The following is a 19,715-nucleotide window of genomic DNA, read 5'->3' as shown; positions in this document are numbered from 1 at the left end:
TGATGTCAGATGCATGTCTGACTGAAGTGTGAGTTTGTATGTTCAGTCTTGGTGATGAGCCGATTACTGTACATCCACAATGTGTGGATGAGCAGTAATGCATTGCAAATGCAGGACGTATGCTCTAGAGAGGAACTCTTGAATGACTACATGTACAGTAAAGAGCCTTGAGTGTTGTGTGGGTGTCTGTATTTGTACACAATGTCTGAAAGTATGTATGTTTGCCCTTCTTGGGATTTGGTCAGGATTGGGTCAGCTTGCGTGAGATGATTGTGCTGTGCTGTGTCATTCTGGTGCAGATGTTGACCCACAGCTCCGTATGCACTTAAAGCCTCTTATCTCTGTCCACTCTCTGTGTTTATTTGCAGCCAGTCAGAGATTAAGTAGGCTACAATGAGCAATAACAATTTCATCATATTATTCTCAATCTCATCAACAGAACAGTAGGCTATTGTTATTGGCTACAGAGAAGCACTGTCAGTGCTGTTGTTGATCACGTTGGTCTCCTGTAACCTTTTTCCCATTAAATGTAAATAATGTAAATAAAAACATCTCTGAATTCTAAGCCTTCGTGTAGACTTCCCTTTGCCATGTGAATGAATGGCCCCAGAAAACACTTGCTCTGCAACTCCTCCTCAGCCCCCCTCCCTCGCCTGGGAGATGACAGACACCCCAATTACCTACTGGGCCAGGATCGACGGCGCGCGGGTGGGGGGAGGACGGGGCGGCAGAGTGACGTCAGGGAAGCTCTCGCTCTGAGACTTCTTTATTTAAGCCGCGGAGGGGAAGCTTGTTAGAACATTTCAGAGACCGATTTATCCTGGGAACACACGCGCTTACCGGCAGAGACATCAATGGTAAATACGTCTTCACTCCAACCGAGACCCATCTGCACCTTACATCTTTTGCAAGACCAGTTACTTTTTCAGTATAAATAATTGATATATTTGAAGTTCAACTACTCTGCAGTCTCGCACAAGAGTGGATTTCGCTCAACAACAATTTCAGTAGTTGGAAGAGTTTTTTTCTTCATCGCCATGCTTGGGAACATGCGTCGGCACAGTCTCCGGTTGCAGCATGAGCTCCACCGATGGAGCATCTGCGACACCGACAGCCACCAGCTCACGGACACCCTGGTGTCCCGGGTTCCATCCTGCATCTCCCGCTCAAAGTCCTACACGAGTTCTGTCGGAGAGTCGGGGAGCAGCAGCGGGAGCTGGTCGTCCTCTGATTCGGTTGTCTCTACCGATTCTGTTGGTGATACCGTTCGTAGCACGAGCCAATTTCGCGTGGTACTTCTAGGGGGTAACGGAGTCGGTAAAACGGCTCTCGCCAGCATCTTCGCTGGCGCTGCGGACAGCATGGACAGCGATGACTGTGAGCTGTACGGAGGTGAGATAATAGACACGTGACCTAATATTTTATCAGGCTTATTAACGTACTCTTTACATGTTTGCACTTTTGGAGCTTTACCCAGGCTTTGTCTCAAAGTACGCCAGTGTAGCCTAATTTAAAACTAAAATGCTTCTGTCCGGTGTTTCAGGTCAGGTGTGTGAGCAGGTTCTCTCAGTGGATGGAGAGCGCGCGACCATCACTCTATTTGACACGTGGGATGCAGAGGTACGTAAGCATTGTGCAAAACACACCAACAAACCATGGAATAGATTAAAACAAAGCACACAAACTACAAAAGAACTGTCAATTCACAAAAATAACTAGAGGAAATATCAAATGTATCCTGTGGTTGGAGTCCGATTCTAAATGTGTGTGTGTGTTGCAGGATGAAGACGAGTGGTCTCAGAAGCAGTGTATGCAGACAGGTGATGCCTACCTGTTGGTATACTCCATAACTGACCGGGCCTCCTTCCTACGAGCCTCAGAGCTCCGTATATCCCTCCGCCGCCACCGGCCCGCCCACCACACCCCAATCATCCTCGTTGGGAACAAATGTGACCTGGTCCGACGCAGAGAGGTGTCAGTCAATGGTGAGTAGAACAAGCATTGTGTAGGCTGACTTTGTGTGTGTGTGTGTGTGTGTGTGTGTGTGTGTGTGTGTGTGTGTGTGTGTGTGTGTGAATGTGTGTGTTTCAACCGATATGTCTGTGTGCACGCCGTTCTCTGACGTGTGTTGTCCTGTGTTCCAGAGGGTCGTGCGTGTGCGGCCGTTTTCGACTGCAAGTTCATCGAGACTTCGGCGGCCATGGACCACAACGTGTGGGACGCCTTCCACGGCATCGTGCGACAGCTGCGTCTCCGCCGCGACTCCAAGGAGGCCAACGAGCGCCGCAGACACACACACGCTCACGCGCGGCGCGAAAGCATCACCAAAAAGGCCAAGCGCTTCCTAGACAAGATGGTGGCGAAAAACAACTCTAGTGCGGCATTCCGCCTGAAGTCTAAATCCTGCCACGACCTCTCCGTGCTCTAGGACCCAGCGGACACCCGCGTCCGCCTCCACTCCCAGACCCTATTCTGTCTATATTAGACTGACCTGTGTGAACTGTCATCCCATTCGCCAGCCTCTATGATGGACTGGAAAATCAGCCAATGGACATTATTTTCTCTCATACTGAAAGGCCCTGTCTGCCAGGTGACGTATTGGGAATCTATTGAGACTCTGGAGGTTTGAGAGACAACTGCCAATTGAGTGACTTTGAAAGAGAGTAACTCTTTCGAGCCATCAAATCAAACTTTATTTGTATAGCGCATTTCATACACAGAGGCAACACAATGCGCAGGCATGGATGTGTTATCTAGATGAATACCTGCCTCCTTTCTCATCCCTCATCCTCTCCCTCTCGTCCTTCATCCACACACTCTCCCAAGTGCCAAGGTTACCAGGGCAACTGTTAGCCTATGTTGCGAAAATATTTTGTCCATGTGTTTTTGGTTATTGTCCGATAAGCATCTGCATTCAGATGGTGGACTGTGTTGTATCTTGTGTGTATTTTGCAATGTGAGAACACTTTCCATTCCGACCTGTGGTGTTAAATAAAGATGACTTTCCTAAAAGTAACCTCTTGTCTGCTGTTCACTACATACCCAGCCAGAGCCAAAGGCCACAGCACCGCATCATCTTTATACTTAGTTGTTTGGGTATTACTATTGTTGATTTTGAAGAAGGCCGGAGGGCCGAAACTTCATCAAATAAAAGAGAAATGCATACGGAGCCAGAGTGTGCGACACTTTTTTTTTTTAACCTACGATGGGTATTACTGACCCACTGGAATTGGGGTCAAATTGAGGCCACAGAGGCAATGGTACACTCACCACCAACCTGAGACAGAGTGTGTGTGTGTGTGTGTGTGTGTGTGTGTGTGTGTGTGTGTGTGTGTGTGTGTGTGTGTGTGTGTGTGTGTGTGTGTGTGTGCGTGCGTGCGTGTGTGTGTGTGGAGTGCAGGTGGCGGGGTTTGCTTTTTTGGGAACAGCCCATTGGTTTTATTGTGCCAGACAAAAACAAGCAGTGATTTCAAATGATTTCAAATAGTATTTTGAATCAGATGTTGCAAAAAGATCCCACACACTGTCTAACTTGCAATTCAATTTGAATGTGATGTTTCATTATTAGACCCTCATCAGACAAATAAACTATTAATAGTCATGAATTGACTATCTGATGAATTTCTAGTACCGAAACTTCACATTTAAACTGAATTGTAAGTTACACTGTGTGGGATCTTTTTGCAACTTTTGATTCATTTATCCCTCTCATATGCACCTGCCTTTTGAAACAGATTTGTGAAGTATTCTCTTGTTCTGAAATAATATTTTGACCCAGGTCTGGTGTGTGTGTCTGTGTGTGTTTGGGTGTGTTCCTTATCTCGGGCTTAGTGTGTGATAAAGAGATATTGTGCGTTTCAGTACCAGTGATAGGCTTGTTTCAGGATCAAATAAGGGTGTGGGCCTCAACGCTATAGACACACAGCATCATAAACAGAGATCATTCTCAGCAGTGTCTCTTCCTCATCGTTACAGACAGGATTTATGCAGCCCAGGTCATAGGGACAGTAAAAAGGCGCTTAGTCTGGTGTTTTAGATTTGCAGAAATATCAGCTGGCTGATAGGGGCCCTCCTCAGCCAGTCACCGCACAGCGGTCACCATGTGGTCATCATTTGGTCACATACTGTATTGTAATCCTATCTTTGTCCAGATGAGTATGAGTGATAGTATTGTACAAAACAATAAAGCATTATATTGTTGCTCTACATTCCTGTGGTCGTCTGTCTGTCAGCATGCGTGTCCGCTGTTGAATCTCCTTATCAGACGTTCCTAACAATGGAACAATCAAGACAGGAAGCAGTTCAAAAGTTCAAAGGTCAAAGTCTGCTGCAGTGACTGAAACCTTTCCAGTCAGATGCAGTCTGTACTTGTAATGGAATCTGCCGACACCCTCACCCTTTAGCAGTGGTACAGGCGAATCACAGGCCCTGAACTGATGAACTCGGAGAGTCCAACGGCCAGTTATGAGTTTCTCCATAGACACCTACTATACTTACAGTATACATACAGCTTAATGATAAGCAGCCATTAAGGACTACAATAGAGCCTAATTAACCTTGAATGTTTATTCATTCTGTATTGCGTTAATTTATTGTGTCCTTGTTACAGTATTATCCTTGTGTTGCACTCTCTCCCAGAGCTGCTCTCATTGGCCAGGCGCTGTCGATGAGGGCGGGCCGATTAGACAATCATTAGGTTCAATAAAACATTTCAGGTTAGCACCTGGTTAACGTTTGACCAGTAGGATGGGGCTGCCGTGGTACACTGCAGTCCAAAGAGAGACACCGAAACTCCCGGACCAGGTACGTCTCTCCCTCTCTCTCTCTCTCTCTGTCTCTCTCTCTCTGTCTCCCCTGTCAACTTCTCACTCATTACGTGTTATATGAGGTGGTTTGGGGCGGATGCCTGAGGCACTGAGGACTGGGTCTGTTGGTTGCAGTTGGCCTGTGTGTGTGTGTGTATATATATATTTATGCGTGTGTGTTAATTATAGTGTGGTTTATGTTGGTTGTGGGTCATGATCTTGACTCGACTTTGTGTGGGCCTCTGTGTCAGGTGTTGGCTTGTGTGGTTGTGGTTGTGGGGTTTTGTCTTTTACCGTGTGGCCGCGGAGCATCTGACATAAGGTAATGGTTCTCGTGTGAGATTCTCCTGTTGGGACTTTTAGCGACAGACACCTGGCAGAGCAGAGGCCACTCAGTTGGTAGCTGGCAGAAAGAGGCCTCAAGGAGGCCCCGCACACACACACACACACACACACACACATGGCAGCATGCAACAGTATGTCTTGGTTACATGTTGTCCACCATCTTGTGTGTTCTGGTGTTGGCATCTTCTGAGTCGTGTGTGTGTGTATGTGTGAGTGTCTAGGGGCCATATCATCGTTCTAGTGTGTGAAGAGACGGTTGTAGTGGGTTGATGGTGAAACAGGTGCGGTAAAGGTTGATTGAAGCTGAGAAGTGTGACCGGTAGGCTTAGTGTCAGGTAAAGTCGGTTTGTGCTAGCTAATCAAAGGTCGTCACACTGGACTCTTCAATGTCACCTTCACTCTCCACCTACTCCTTTCATGTTCCTCTAGGCTTAGGCTGGGTCACACGGTCACACACACACACACACACACACACACACACACACACACACACACACACAGTAACATAGATGTACAAATTAGCTATGACGTTAACTTCTCAACCCTGATTTGTGTGACTGATTTGTGTGTGAGAGAAGCTGAAAGGGCTTGTGAATCAAACGTCTGGGTGCGTTTCACAGTGAATGTGTCACCATGGCTAACTTTTTACAGGGAGACTTCACTGATCTACAGTGATACCACTGATAGGAGTGTGGTTTTAACTGGTCACCGTGACGGGTAGAAAGCGTTGAAGGGTGTTCTGAGGTGCGTTGGAGAGGAGCGTCAGTTGGGCAGGAGACGTAGTCTAGTCATTCTCTCCTGCTGTCAAACAGGAATGGGATTCATAGACTGACAGAACATACAGGGACTGATACACACACACACACACACACAAACTGACCCCCTTTTAAGCTCTGGGATCATGTTAGGTGTGGTGACGGTGATCTGAGTGTGACCTTTTAACCCCCGAGTCGTACTTGGACCCCTGCTTCTATCCGAGGCAGCGGAAGAAGGAGGGCTTCGTACTTCAAAGGCGACACGGCCCACCGAAGCGTTAAAGGTCCAAATATGGTCATGTGACTTTTAATGCTCGACTTTCAGTTTCTCACTTCGGAGGGCGGAGCCGTCTAGCTGTGTGGGTGGAGTTATAAATTCAATAACCCTGAAGGCCACTGACTCCCCCCTCAGCTAAAAGTCTGATAAAGAGATATGTAGCCTATAGCAGGGGAGGTACGTATCTGTCTAGTTATACACGGGGAGCCACAAAGTTATGTTTGCAAAAAAAATCTGTCCTGATGAAGGTGGCAACACCGAAACGTTGTTAAAAAGATTAAAGCAGAGAAAAAGTGTGTGCGGGAGTCTTGTATTTCTCATTTGAAACCTTAAAGGGGATTTACTCCCAGCACCACCATTTTGTAAGAGTGTGCATGTTGTTTTTTTTCACTTGCATTTGTATGGAGGACATTTTTTTGTTCCTCTGCCTGGGCTCTAATTAATCTTTTTCCCTGTCTTCTTCCTCCTCTTCTTCCTCCTCCTCCTCCTCCTCCTCCTCCTCCTCCTCCTCCTCCTTTCAGAGTTTCCTCACTGAAGCTCATCAGTACTCCCACAATGCACCTGCTGCTGCTCTCCCTCCTCCTCGGCGTTGTGAGTACAGTACTCCAACAAAACCCACAGTATCACACACTGTATCACACACACACACACACACACACACACACACACACACACACACACACACACACACACACACACACACACACACACACACTGTCTAGACTTTGCTCTTCCGTTGTGTAGTGGAGTTTTAGAATTTCCTCACAGCAAATCTGTGGAGTGTGTCAATGAGTAACCGTGTCTTGTAAAAGGAGAGGGGTTGACACAAGCGGTTTGTCCGACCCCTTCCGTCTTCTGATAGGCTGCCGGGAGCGGTCTAGATGACAAGAAGGGTCCTCTGGAGAACAAAGTTCTAATGGTACCGGAGGCAACGCCTGCACCCTACGCCATCTATCAGGTAGACACACACACACACAGACCTATCGGACCGCGGCTATCCGTCTCCCCATGTCTGCTCTCTCAGATCTCGTTTTGTCTCTCCGTTTCTCTCCGTATCCCGCCCCCCTTCCCCCCAGTTCCACGCCGCCACACCCGGTGTGACCGGGTTCATGGTGAGCGGAGACGCCGAGGGAAAGATCCTGATCTCAGCCGATGGGTGGTTGTACGTGGCGCAGGCTCTGGACTGGGCGCACAAACAAACGTACACCGTAGAGGTAAAACACACACACCAACGCACAGCACTGACCACACCCATATCACTATAGGGCCTTATCTTATATACACAATGCATGCGTTATTGTGTGTCGTATTTCAATGGGTCCCTATGTGTGTGTGTGTGTGTGTTTGTGTGTGTGCATGCCTATGTTGTGTTGTGCGTGTGTGTGTGCTGTAGGTTGTGGCGTTAGTGGCCGATCAGCCAGTGGAAGGTCCAGTCACTATTAACATTATTGTGGTGGACATCAACAACCACGCCCCCACCTTCAACCAGACAGACTATGTTGCTGTGGTCAAGGAACGCACCCCTGCAGGTCTGTGTGTGTGTGTGTGTGTGTGTGTGCGCGCGGTAGGTGGTATATGAGTATGTGTGTATGTGGTATGTGATATACAGTACTATGAATATGTGTGTGTGCGGTATGCGGTATATGAGTGTGTGTGTGTGTGTGTGTGGTATGTGGTATATGAGTGTGTGTGTGTGTGTGTGTGTGTGTGTGTGTGCGCGGTAGGTGGTATATGCGTATGTGTGGTATGTGGTATAAGAGTATGTGTGTGTGCAGTATGTGGTATAAGAGTGTGTGTGTTCCTGCAGGTGTTCCCTTTGCTCGTGTGTTTGCGTCAGACTTGGACGACCCCGAGTCTCCCAACGCGCGTCTGAGTTACAGCCTGGTCAACCAGATCCCCAACAAGCAGAACATACACTACTTTCAGATCAACAGTGTCACTGGAGAGATCTCCACCACAGAAGACGGTAACATACCCCCCACACACTTTGTGTACATGGCTTCATTTACATACACAGACATTCGGAGTGTCAGGACTTTAATCTCTCCATCTCTGTCTGTAGTCCATCTATAATCTCACTCCAGGCCATATTAGCACTGATCAGATCACTTGACTAGTGTCAAAATGACCACACCTTGTGCCCTATGATGATGATTATGTGTGTGTGTGTTTTATTACAGGAGAGCGCTTGCTGAAGGCCAGAGAGGGTGTTCTGTTCACTAGTGGAGAGGGGCACAGTAGAAGTGATGCCCTGAAGAGCAAGTTTGATGAATACTGCTCACCCACACAGACCTTACCCTACGAACTCAACCCCTTTTTCACCTGTGTGGAAAGAGCAGGTATGGGTGTGTGTGTGTGTGTGTGCGTGCGTGTGTACGTGTGTGTGCGTGTGTTAATTCCTCAACAATGTGATACGTGATGGTTGTGGTCAAATAATAAATAAATAATAAATAAGAGTGATGGAGAGATGGAGAGAGAGAGTCATGGACAGATAGAGAGAGTGATGGAGAGACAGAGTCATGGAGAGATAGAGTGATGGAGAGATAGAGTGATGGAGAGATGGAGAGTCGTGGACAGATAGAGAGAGCGATGGAGAGAGTGAGGGTGATGGAGAGAAAGAGAGAGTGCTGGTGAGACAGTGATGGAGAGAGAGTGATGGAGAGATAGAGAGAGTCGTGGACAGATAGAGAGAGCGATGGAGAGATAGAGAGTCATGAACAGATAGAGAGAGTGCTGCAGAGATAGTGTGATGGAGAGATCGAGAGTGATGGAGAGATAGAGAGTGATGGAGAGATATAGAGAGTGCTGGAGAGACAGAGTGGAGAGATAGAGAGAGTCCTGGAGAGACAGAGTGAGAGATAAAGAGTGATGGAGAGATAGAGGGTGATTAAAAGGAGTTCAGGGTGATTCAACTGGGAGGTGTTAGTGGAGATGGCTCCAGCCTGCCCTCTGCTCTATGGATTAAGGACAGTGGAAAAGCCCTGAGGTCACATACTCACTGTATAATGAAACAAAGTGCAGTGTGTACAGACTGTGGATGATCCTGCCTCTTCCTCTATGGTGTTGGTATACTGATTTTAAACGGCACCCTTGTCTTCCTCTTTGGTGCCAGAGATGCGTAGGCTAAACCCCCTGGAGGACCCAGACTTCACGCTGATCGTGCGCGTGGAGGACCTTGGGGGCGTGTCGGAGAACGCGCTGAGCGGAAACGCCAGGGTCAGCATCGCTGTGCAACAGAACCTGTGGGTCAGCCCTGGAGTGATCACAGTCAAAGAACAGCTGGTGACAGTGTACCCAATGATCATCGCTAAGGTAGCTTCACAAAATCAAACAAAACACACCTACCGTATCAACTACCTAATCGTCCCTCACCCTCTCCTTGTCAACAATATCTTTCATAATACACCCATACCTTTATTTGTATAGACCAGGGGTGCCCAATACGTCGATCGTGATCGACCAGTAGATCTCAGAGTCTATGCTGGTAGATCTCTATGCTGGTAGATTGCGAGCCATTCAAAAGAAAAGACATAAAAAGTTGACTTGATGAAGCGCATTGAGGTTGCATGTGCAGAAACAAGCAGTCACGTCACCTCTCTTGTTGTCCAAATGAGCAACTTTTCCCTCCTGCTACTTTGTAGATTACAAGTATGACCTTTTGTACTGTAGTTTAGCTGAGTATATTAATGATTTAATCATGTGAGTGCTGATCTAATCATTGTTTAGGCTTGTTTTTGCAGCTGCTACAACTCGTTTTATGGGCTACAATCTATTTTGTACCACGGTAAACTAGAGTGCTGAGAGTAGCCAAGGAAGACCCACCAAAAACCCCCAAATAGTCAGGATTATGCAACCCTGGTTGATTCCATTCAGTGCAAGTCGTGCATTGTGCTGTGTGATTGAGTCATTTAAGTAGGCTAAAGACACCGCAGATAGTTTCAAAGTAGCTAACAAGCCAAAAAAGTGTGGGCACTCCCGGTATAGAAAGTATATTCCCCTCCAGGGATTATTTATATTTATGTACATAATTCATCCATGCCAGTAACTTTATTTGTATAGCGTGTAGTTTGTGTAATTTGTAATTCTTTGTAAATTTCTTGGAGCACATCACTGAGCCGGCAGTAACATCTCACTGTACAAGTGAATAAAATCTGAATGTGAGTCTGAATGTGAATCTGAGTCTGAGACTGAGTCTGAATCTGAATGTGAATCTCTCCCTGCAGGTCCAGTCTAATGATCCCGGCGCCCTCTACAGGCTGGTGCAGAAAGAGCGCGGTTTGCCCTTCCCCTTCAGTGTGACACCGGAGGGAGAGATACTGCTCACAGAAGAGCTGGACAGAGAGGAGAAGGACATGGTAAATACACACACCAAACACACACACACACACACACACACTGAAGCCTACCACATTGTGCTGTGACCTTTGACCTGTGTGTGCGTGTGTCGCCGCAGTACATCCTGGTGGTGTTTGCCGAGAACCTGGACGGCCGCGAGCTGGACCCGCCCATGGAGATCCAGGTGATGGTGGAGGACGTGAACGACAACGCGCCCGTGTGTGAACAGGAAGTGAGCGTGTTTGAGGTGCAGGAGAGCGAGCAGCCAGGTGACCACCTATCAGATCGGTCGTCTCCTTTGTACAGAACCGTGGCCCCCGTCTGGCGCGGCTGTTCGGTTCGAACGCGACGGTTCTCGTCGTTCTAAGCGGTCTCTCGGTTCTTGCGGTTCTCCAGGAAGTGTGATAGGCCAGGTGGTGGTGCGTGACGATGACGAAGAGAACACAGCCAACTCTCTGCTGTCCTACTCGCTGCTGACCTCCTCGCCGTTCACCGTCGACGACAGCGGCCGCATGCAGACCACCAAGGTGCTGCGCAGGACAGACGCCCCGGAGTACCACCTCACTGTCCGCGTCCACGACCCAGGTACACACACACACACACACACACACACACACACACACACACACACACACACACACACACACACACACACACACAAACACACACACACACAGAAAAGATTCCCCTAGAGTACCACCTCACTGTCCGCGTCCACGACCCAGGTACACACACACACACACACACACAAACACAAACACACACACAGAAAAGATTCCCCTAGAATACCACCTCACTGTCCGCGTCCACGACCCAGGTACTGCACACACACGCTCACACACTCACTCACACACTCACACCCAGACACACACACACACACACACACACACACACACACACACACATACACACATACACACACACACACACACATGCACACACACACAGAAAAGATTCCCCGGAGTGCCACCTCACTGTCTGCGTCCATGACCCAGGTACTGCACACACACATACATACACACACACACACATGCGTGCGTGCACGCACACACACACACACACTAATGAACTGACTCTCTCAGGTTTCAGCACGGAGTGTAAGGTCGTGGTCAAGGTCATCGACATCAACAACGAGTTGCCCATCTTTGAGAAGAGTAATGTGAGTGTGTCACTCTGCACTCTAGATGCTCCGGTTCCCCTCTTGATGAAGTATGACTTCACTTCACTGGTCCCAGTGTGTGACCTTTGACCTTTGACTGTGTGTGTGTGTAGTACGGTATTTACAAGATCTCCGAGGACACCCCTGTGGGCCACACCGTCCTGACGGTGAAAGCGACTGACGCAGATGACCCTGGCACTGGCAGCTCACGCATCGAGTTCCATATCACCGCTGGCAACGATGATGGAGCCTTCGCCATGGAGACAGACTACAACGGGGAAGGCAGGCTTGTACTTGTCAAGGTATGATGGCCAGACTTGAAGATAGGACAGACACACACACACACACACACACACACACACACACACACACACACACACACACACACACTGTTGTCAGGTGTAACAATACACCCCCCACCCCCCCACCCCCACCCCCACACACCCAACCTCCCCCTCTCTCCTCCTGTAGGCGCTAGACTTCGAGACCACCCCCTCCACCAAGCTCCAGATTGATGCCCGTAACCCAGAGCCCCTAGTGGCTGGCATGGAGTATGACGCCAAGTCCACAACCTTTGTCTCCGTGGACGTCGGGGACGTGGATGAGGCGCCGCAGTTTGACGAGGACGTTCTGGATGTGACGGTACCGGAGAACACCAGCGTGGGGTCGACCGTGCTGAAAGTAGGCGCGAAGGATCCTGAGGGCAAAGACATAGGGTACAAGAATTACTATTTTACTATTACTACTTTATTTTATTACTAGACTAGTGACCACTACTGACTGCTTACTGTATGCATGCCTCAACTGGGCAACAATAGGTTGACATACCTACCATTCTAAATGTGTGTGTGTGTGTGTGTGTCTATAGATTCAAGCTGACGGGTGTCCCTAATGACTGGTTAGAGATAGATCCGGCCACAGGAGACATCAAGACCAAAGCAAAGCTGGACAGAGAGACACAGGAGGTGTTTGAAGTCACCGTTGTCGTCTTTGAGAAAGGTTGAAAACACACACCCAGGCTCACACACACACACACACACACACACACACACACACACACACACACACACACACACACACACACTCTTTTTGAACACATTATCAATTCAAAATGAATCCCTTTGCAATACACAGTGTTAACGAACCCTAACAGTTTTGTCGTTCCATCTGACGCCTGTCTTGTAGCCAACCCGGCGCAGTCTGCCGAGCGCGTGGCGTCTGTGCGCTTGCTGGATGTGAACGACAACGTGCCCAAGCTGAACGAGAAGCAGGCCTTCATCTGTGTGGGGAAACCCCAGCCTGTGATCTTGACGGCCAGCGATGCAGACAGCGCCCCCTACAGCCAGCCGTTCACCTTCGTGCTGGGCCAGGGAAAGAAGTCCCCCAACTGGGAACTCCAGGCGATCGACGGTAGGTACCGAGTCGTTAAACACGAGTCACACAGTAGTTCTGCTTTACCATGGTATTTTTACAACTGCCGTCACTCAGAATAATATAGTTTTCCGTTTCTGATATCAGTTTCATACTTCAGAGATGGTGTTCTGTTTCCTGTAGGTACATCTGCTAAACTCAGTCTGAAGAAACCCCCAAATGAGGACAAAACGTTCCTGCTCCCCATAAACATCAAGGACAACGCCGGCATGGGCGTCTCACAAAGTTTCGAAGGTGAGTGATTACAGTGTGTGTGTGTGTGTGTGTGTGTGTGTGTGTGTGTGTGTGTGTGTGTGTTTGTGTGTGTGTGTGTATATGTTTTCTGATATCTGTGTGTGTGTGTGTGTGTGTTTTTTCTCCCCACAGTGAGAGTGTGTAACTGCACAGTGCTGGGATACTGTTATGCACCGCCAGGAGAGCATTATGGGAAGATGGGAATGTCGGCCACTGTCGGGATCCTGGCCGGAACAATGGGATTCATCAGTGAGTCACCACTGTCATGACATTCCAGTCAAAGAGACACACCAGGACCCTTAAACGCTCTCACCCACCCCTAGCATGTGGTTTAGTAATGTTCTCCACTGTGATTGTGATAGTGCCACATCTCCTGGGGGGTATTCCAGAAAGCAGGTTTAGTGAAAACTCACACTGACTTTGAGATTCAATTCAGTTCAATTCAATTCAATCTCATGGTTAGCAAAAAAAGAGTTTTCACTGAAGCCACTTTGTAAAATCCCCCCGTTCTGTGGAAGGGGTCTTGTCCTTGTTGTTGATTATAGCTGACTGTTGTCCTCTTCTCTCCAGTTCTCGCATTCGTCTTAATTTTCCATCGCATCAAGAAGCGGGAGAAGAAGAGAGCCTTGGAGGGGCACGAAGACACGAACGCCATGCTGTAGAACACACACACACACACACACACACACACACACAGAAAGAACATTATTTGATATAGTGTAAGTGTTTTTTAAAGGATAGTACAGATAGGTTCTAATTGGTTCTATGCATCTTCTAAACTACCTGGTATTGTCATAATCATAATATTTTGCATCTCAATAACTTATTTACCCCTTTTAAAATCAGCGTTAACGTCTAGCTAGCATTACAGTCATAATTTAGTTCTTATTGATATGCCCCCAGCCTTTGTCTTAAGTCTCTACAACATGTCAGGTACAGTAAACAGATGTCTCAGGGACCCTATAGTTACAGTGGCAGAATTGTATGTAAAACGGGCATTATCAAGCTTTTCGGTTGTAATTGTGAACATCAGATTTGATCATGTACATTTCATAATACTCTATGTTTCTGGCACTTTGATCATTTCAGAACCTTGTGATAATCAGTGTATTGTTTGTTGTTTGAATGAAGAACCCAGTCTGCTCTGCGTCTGGTGTTCATAGTGGTAACTGGGTGATGTATGGGAGGGATAGCACACTTCTAACACTGTCACAACTACTTCAGTAGCAAATATAGCATGTATCCCAGCATGCACCCCTGGTCTAGACTATCTGTACCATGACACTGCTGAATAAAGAAACTTGTTGGAACCTGTGCTGTTGCACGTGTGTGTGTGTGTGTGTGTGTGTGTGTGTGTGTGTGTGTGTGTGTTGCACCTAAGGAGCACTTTGTGTGTTTGTGTGTGTGTGTGTGTGTGTGTGTGTTTGTGTGTTTCTATTTCTAGAAATTTGTTTTGACAGATGCTGATGTACCTATCTACAGGTTATCTGCAGACAGGCTGTCACGTTGACTCAAAACAGCACCTCCATTGTTCTCTTTTGGGATGAATTTGACTGCATAAGTGTTTAAAACAACTTTCTCTCTATTGCCATGGATTTTCTTTCTCCACCTCATTGAGATGCTCTGACTCATCTCTCAGACTGAGGGGAGGTGTGTGTGTGTGTGTGTGTGTGTGTGTGTGTGTGTGTGTGTGTGTGTGTAAGAGAGAGAGAGAAAGGGGGAGAGAGAAAGTAAGTGGAAGTGCTTTGTTCACCGTGCTTGGAAAGGGATTGAGTTTTATTCAGTACAATAAGACATGCAATCACACAAAGCATAGAAACGTTCTGAATGGCATGGTAACACACACACACACACACACACACACCACATGCTAGAGCCTAGTGTGTGTGCTACATGTGCCGTCTACTGCAGAGCATGGTTGTGTCCATGTGTCTCACCTGGCGACGGTCGTGTGAACCAAAGAATCAGACCAGGAGCAGCGCAGGGGGAAGTGTGTACCAGTGTGTGTGTATTTGTGTGTGTGTGTGTGTGGATGTGTTTATGTGCATGTATGTTTGAATATGTGAGTGTGTGAACGAGAGAGGTGGTGAATATATTAATATTCTAGTTAGTTTTGGTGACTATTACTTCAGTCTGTCACTTTTTCATCATACATCATCAAGATGTTAAAAGTTGGAAAAAAAAAAGTATTCATACTATAAAATTTTTGTAAAATTGTAAAAAATGTTTAAGAATCACTATTAGGAAGCCTATTATACATGAAGGAATACGATTCTCAACGTAGCTTCACCCATGTAACAGCTGAGGTGTGTGTGTGTGTGTGTGTGTGTGTGTGTGTGTGTGTGTGTGTGTGTGTGTGTGTGTGTGTGTGTGTGTGTGTGTGGTTGTAGACATAGAGATGGTTGGACAGCGCTGACGAGAGTTACAGCACAAGCTCATAAAGAGTAACTCGGCCCCGATGTTTGTATCTGCGCTCTCTCTCCAACAGTACCCTGGCAACACGTTCCACAACACCACACACACACGGACGCAGCCCTCCTTGGGGCTGTGTGGGCGGGGAAGAGGGGATGAGGACGAAGGAGAGAAAAGAGGGAGAGAAAAAAAATGATGGTGTGCTCTGACCATGTTTGGACACCTTTCTTCACTAACTGTCACAAGCGCTCACACACTGTGGATGCACTAGACAGCGAGGCTCTCTCCTGACCTAGAATCTGCTGACATGTTGGTTAACCACCTGACCGTCCACAGGCTGCCCAAGTAACACTCAGGGGCGTAGTGGTAAATACAGAGGGGGGTCAACTCTGTTGAGTACAGTTTACCCACCTTGTTTTCCCTCATTGATTAACACAGTTGATCAGAAAATAGGTGTGTAAACTCTCTGGCTCATTTTAAAGGGTTTACCCTCCACTACATGCCTGCCTCCACTGGAACACATGACAACGTCAGGCCAAACCCGTGACATGACAGTCTTTTTGGGGTGTGTCCTTGAAGAGGCCTTGAAGAGTGAGAGAAAGTAAGACTGAATCTTACCGTTCAATGTCTCGGGAAGCGCAGGAGCCGTGTTTTATTGTGGTCTTGATGATCGATGACTTTTTGATCTATTACAGTCCTCAGTGTGAGAACATAACATTCTGATACGTAATCCTAGAGAGAGATCCCATTTGTTCTCTGCGCAAAGTTAAACCATGTGTGTGTGTGTGTGTGTGTGTGTGTGTGTCTGTGTGTGTGTGTGTGTGTGTATGTGTGTGTGCGTGCTGTCTCCGGTGCCTCCGTACAAAGGCCCAGCTCCAGCTTTCCTCTAAGGCATATCAGTTCTTCAGCCCACAGGGTCGAAGTCCTCCCTGGGATTCTAATGAATTGTTTTAAGCTGGGATGGAGTAGATTTGTTCAGCCTTTAAACACATACATCCTTGTGCCCTCTCCGCTTCAACCTTAATTGCATCTGACCTCTGACCTGATAGATTAGATACAATTTAAGACCACGGAATTTAACTGCGGCCCTACTCATGTGAGATGTCTGTTGGTGGGGTTGCTAGAAATTAATTTAAATGTAAGTATACTTTTACTGTAGCAAAATGTTTGTTTAGAGTCTAGGGTAGCCTGTCTGATCCTTAGTATGCATACAGCTAACCTTTTACAAATACAAGAGAACTAAATACTCCCTTATCTGAGCAAATCTCTCTAGGAAGAGAACTAATACTCCCCTATCTGAGCACATCTCTCTAGGAAGAGAACTAATACTCCCCTATCTGAACACATCTCTCTAGGAAGAGAACTAATACTCCCCCATCTGAGCACATCTCTCTAGGAAGAGAACTAATACTCCCCTATCTGAGAACATCTCTCTAGGAAGAGAACTAATACTCCCCTATCTGAGCACATCTCTCTAGGAAGAGAACTAATACTCCCCTATCTGAGCACATCTCTCTAGGAAGAGAACTAATACTCCCCTATCTGAGCACATTTCTCTAGGAAGAGAACTAATACTCCCCTATCTGAGCACATCTCTCTAGGAAGAGAACTAATACTCCCCTATCTGAGCACATCTCTCTAGGAAGAGAACTAATACTCCCCTATCTGAGCACATCTCTCTAGGAAGAGAACTAATACTCCCCTATCTGAGCACATCTCTCTAGGAAGAGAACTAATACTCCCCTATCTGAGAACATCTCTCTAGGAAGAGAACTAATACTCCCCTATCTGAGCACATCTCTCTAGGAAGAGAACTAATACTCCCCTATCTGAGAACATCTCTCTAGGAAGAGAACTAATACTCCCCTATCTGAGCACATCTCTCTAGGAAGAGAACTAATACTCCCCTATCTGAGCACATTTCTCTAGGAAGAGTAGAATGACAACAGAACTTAACTTTAAATGCAATAATTTCTTTATTAACTCATTCATTATCATGGTAAAAGCAAAAGCAGAAAGTCACAAACGAATGATGATAGTGAATAATTGGTAAATATAAAATAAAAGTCACAACATAAAACCTGGTTTGGAAAGAAGATGAGATTTACCAAAAAAGGCCTTGTTCTGGCTCAGCTCATTCTTCTTTATCAGCCATATTGACAATTTCAGCAGCTCTAATCTAGCGAGAACCCAGAAACTCCTTTCTGAGTGTGACCCTCTCTTCCGTCAGGGCAGAGGGCTGTAGAGGTCAGAACATCAGGGGCTTGCTCAATTTCTACAATAATAGGCTGGAGGGGAACTCTGGTTCCGAATCTCCAACTGGGCTGCAGGCCATGGCCCCCCGAGTCCACCCCGAGCATCGCTGCTCTCATCTTTTTATACAATTTCTCTCATCTCTCTCTCCTCCCATCACATCAGACATTACATCAATTTCAACAAATCAATTTAAACACCCCTCCCTCGCCTAGAGCATTATCCATTCCAACCAATCAATGGTACACGACATTACCTCATTCAGAGTGATCATCCCATGGTCATCATATGCTTATTTGAGTCATCCTTACATAAACACTCACGTGCCTGTTGATCATATCACATGATTCATATTTGCAAGGTCATCTTGACGCTCAGTCTTATAATTCCAGTAGTCAACATACATACATACATAGTCTATCGAATTAAGCATATGACCTAAGATGACTTGGCTTAATCTTAAATAGGCATGTTGAATAGGCATGTTGAATAGGCATGTTAAATAGGCATGTTAAACAGGCATGTTAAATAGGCATGTTAAATAGGCATGATCACATGTTCAGACGTGTGACGAGATAGCTACGGCTCTCACCACCAACAAGGCTGGGTGGTCCTCCCTGGCAGAGACGTAATCTGCATTAGCATGTGTTCATATCTATTATTGGTGATCATCTTATATCTCCTCACTGTTGAACTGTTAATTGATTTTTTGTTTATGTAATTTGTTTATTGATTCTCAGTTATGCAATTTGTTTCTTTTCTTGAGGTGGATTAATGCTACGTAATGAGGACCCCTATGAAAACGAGATGATTTCTCAATATATGCCAACAGAAACGCAGTGAATGCTTATAAATAGGCTCCTATCATTCCTTCTAAAACAGAAGATAAACATCCTTCCTCCTCCTATGGGCTCACTGGGGAAAAGGTTATGTCCCCCCCCCCCCCCCCACACACACACACACACACCCAACCCCAAGGTCAGAGCTAGAGGCTGTTCCCCCAACCTCAAAACTGCCTTAGCACTTGCTATGGTTGCAGGAAGTTGGCCTACAGCACCATCTAGTGGCCAGAAATGTTTGTCTGACGTCACTAACACCAGTTTAAGGCCTGTGCCTTATAGGTGCGGGTGGTTGTGAATAACAGGACAGAACAGTAATTAAATATCGGAATTCAGGAAGACTTGCTCTGATTCCACACCACTTTCATGCCTGCCAGTGTTGGTGCAGAGTAATGGCTACAGCCAAACCACAAAGACTGCACTGACCTTCACACACCCACACATGCATGTGTGCACCAACACACCACACCACTGACCGAGCGTAACCCGAGACCAGACTGACCTTCTGGGTGCCTGCCGGTAGCGTGTCGGTCTGATCACATTCCAGGGGAGCGGCAGGAGCGAGAGTTAGGAGCTCATTACTGCAGAGGCAGGTGGAGCCAGACACACACTCTCTCTCAGACACATTCTCTCTCACAGACACACACTTTCTCTCACAGACACACAGTCTCTCTCACAGACACTCTCTCACAGACACACATTCTCTCACAGACACATTCTCTCACAGACACACTCTCTCACAGACACACTCTCTCACAGACACACACTCTCTCACAGGCACACACTCTCTCACAGACACACTCTCTCAGACACCCTCTCACAGACGCACACACTCTCTCACACACACTCTCTCACAGACACTCTCTCACA

General features: G+C 47.0%; 2 protein-coding genes across 2 annotated transcripts; both read left to right on the top strand.

Annotated features, from left to right (window-relative positions):
• Positions 1 to 1,037: 1,037 nt before the first annotated feature.
• On the top strand, positions 1,038 to 2,428 carry gem (GTP binding protein overexpressed in skeletal muscle; the record flags this gene model as incomplete). The annotated part of the gene is made up of 4 exons (XM_084441617.1): positions 1,038 to 1,392; positions 1,544 to 1,620; positions 1,781 to 1,985; positions 2,145 to 2,428. 4 exons carry the CDS (start codon positions 1,038 to 1,040, stop codon positions 2,426 to 2,428), a joined length of 921 nt encoding a protein of 306 aa, XP_084297743.1.
• Positions 2,429 to 5,130: 2,702 nt separating this feature from the next.
• Positions 5,131 to 14,013, top strand: cdh17 (cadherin 17, LI cadherin (liver-intestine); the record flags this gene model as incomplete). The annotated part of the gene is made up of 19 exons (XM_084442086.1): positions 5,131 to 5,141; positions 6,704 to 6,773; positions 7,045 to 7,140; positions 7,259 to 7,396; positions 7,576 to 7,711; positions 7,990 to 8,148; positions 8,363 to 8,521; positions 9,295 to 9,494; positions 10,406 to 10,537; positions 10,636 to 10,786; positions 10,914 to 11,102; positions 11,600 to 11,676; positions 11,790 to 11,978; positions 12,148 to 12,392; positions 12,545 to 12,675; positions 12,862 to 13,086; positions 13,231 to 13,341; positions 13,474 to 13,590; positions 13,912 to 14,013. The coding sequence occupies 19 exons, from the start codon at positions 5,131 to 5,133 to the stop codon at positions 14,001 to 14,003; spliced, it is 2,628 nt and encodes an 875-aa protein (XP_084298212.1). The 3' UTR covers positions 14,004 to 14,013.
• Positions 14,014 to 19,715: the final 5,702 nt, after the last annotated feature.

This window comes from Borostomias antarcticus (assembly GCF_949987555.1).
Source record: "Borostomias antarcticus genome assembly, chromosome: 8".
NCBI classification, from domain to species: Eukaryota; Metazoa; Chordata; class Actinopteri; order Stomiiformes; family Stomiidae; genus Borostomias; species Borostomias antarcticus.
The sequence above is the reverse complement of the archived record's forward strand: the minus strand, read 5'-3'. Positions and strand labels throughout refer to the sequence as shown.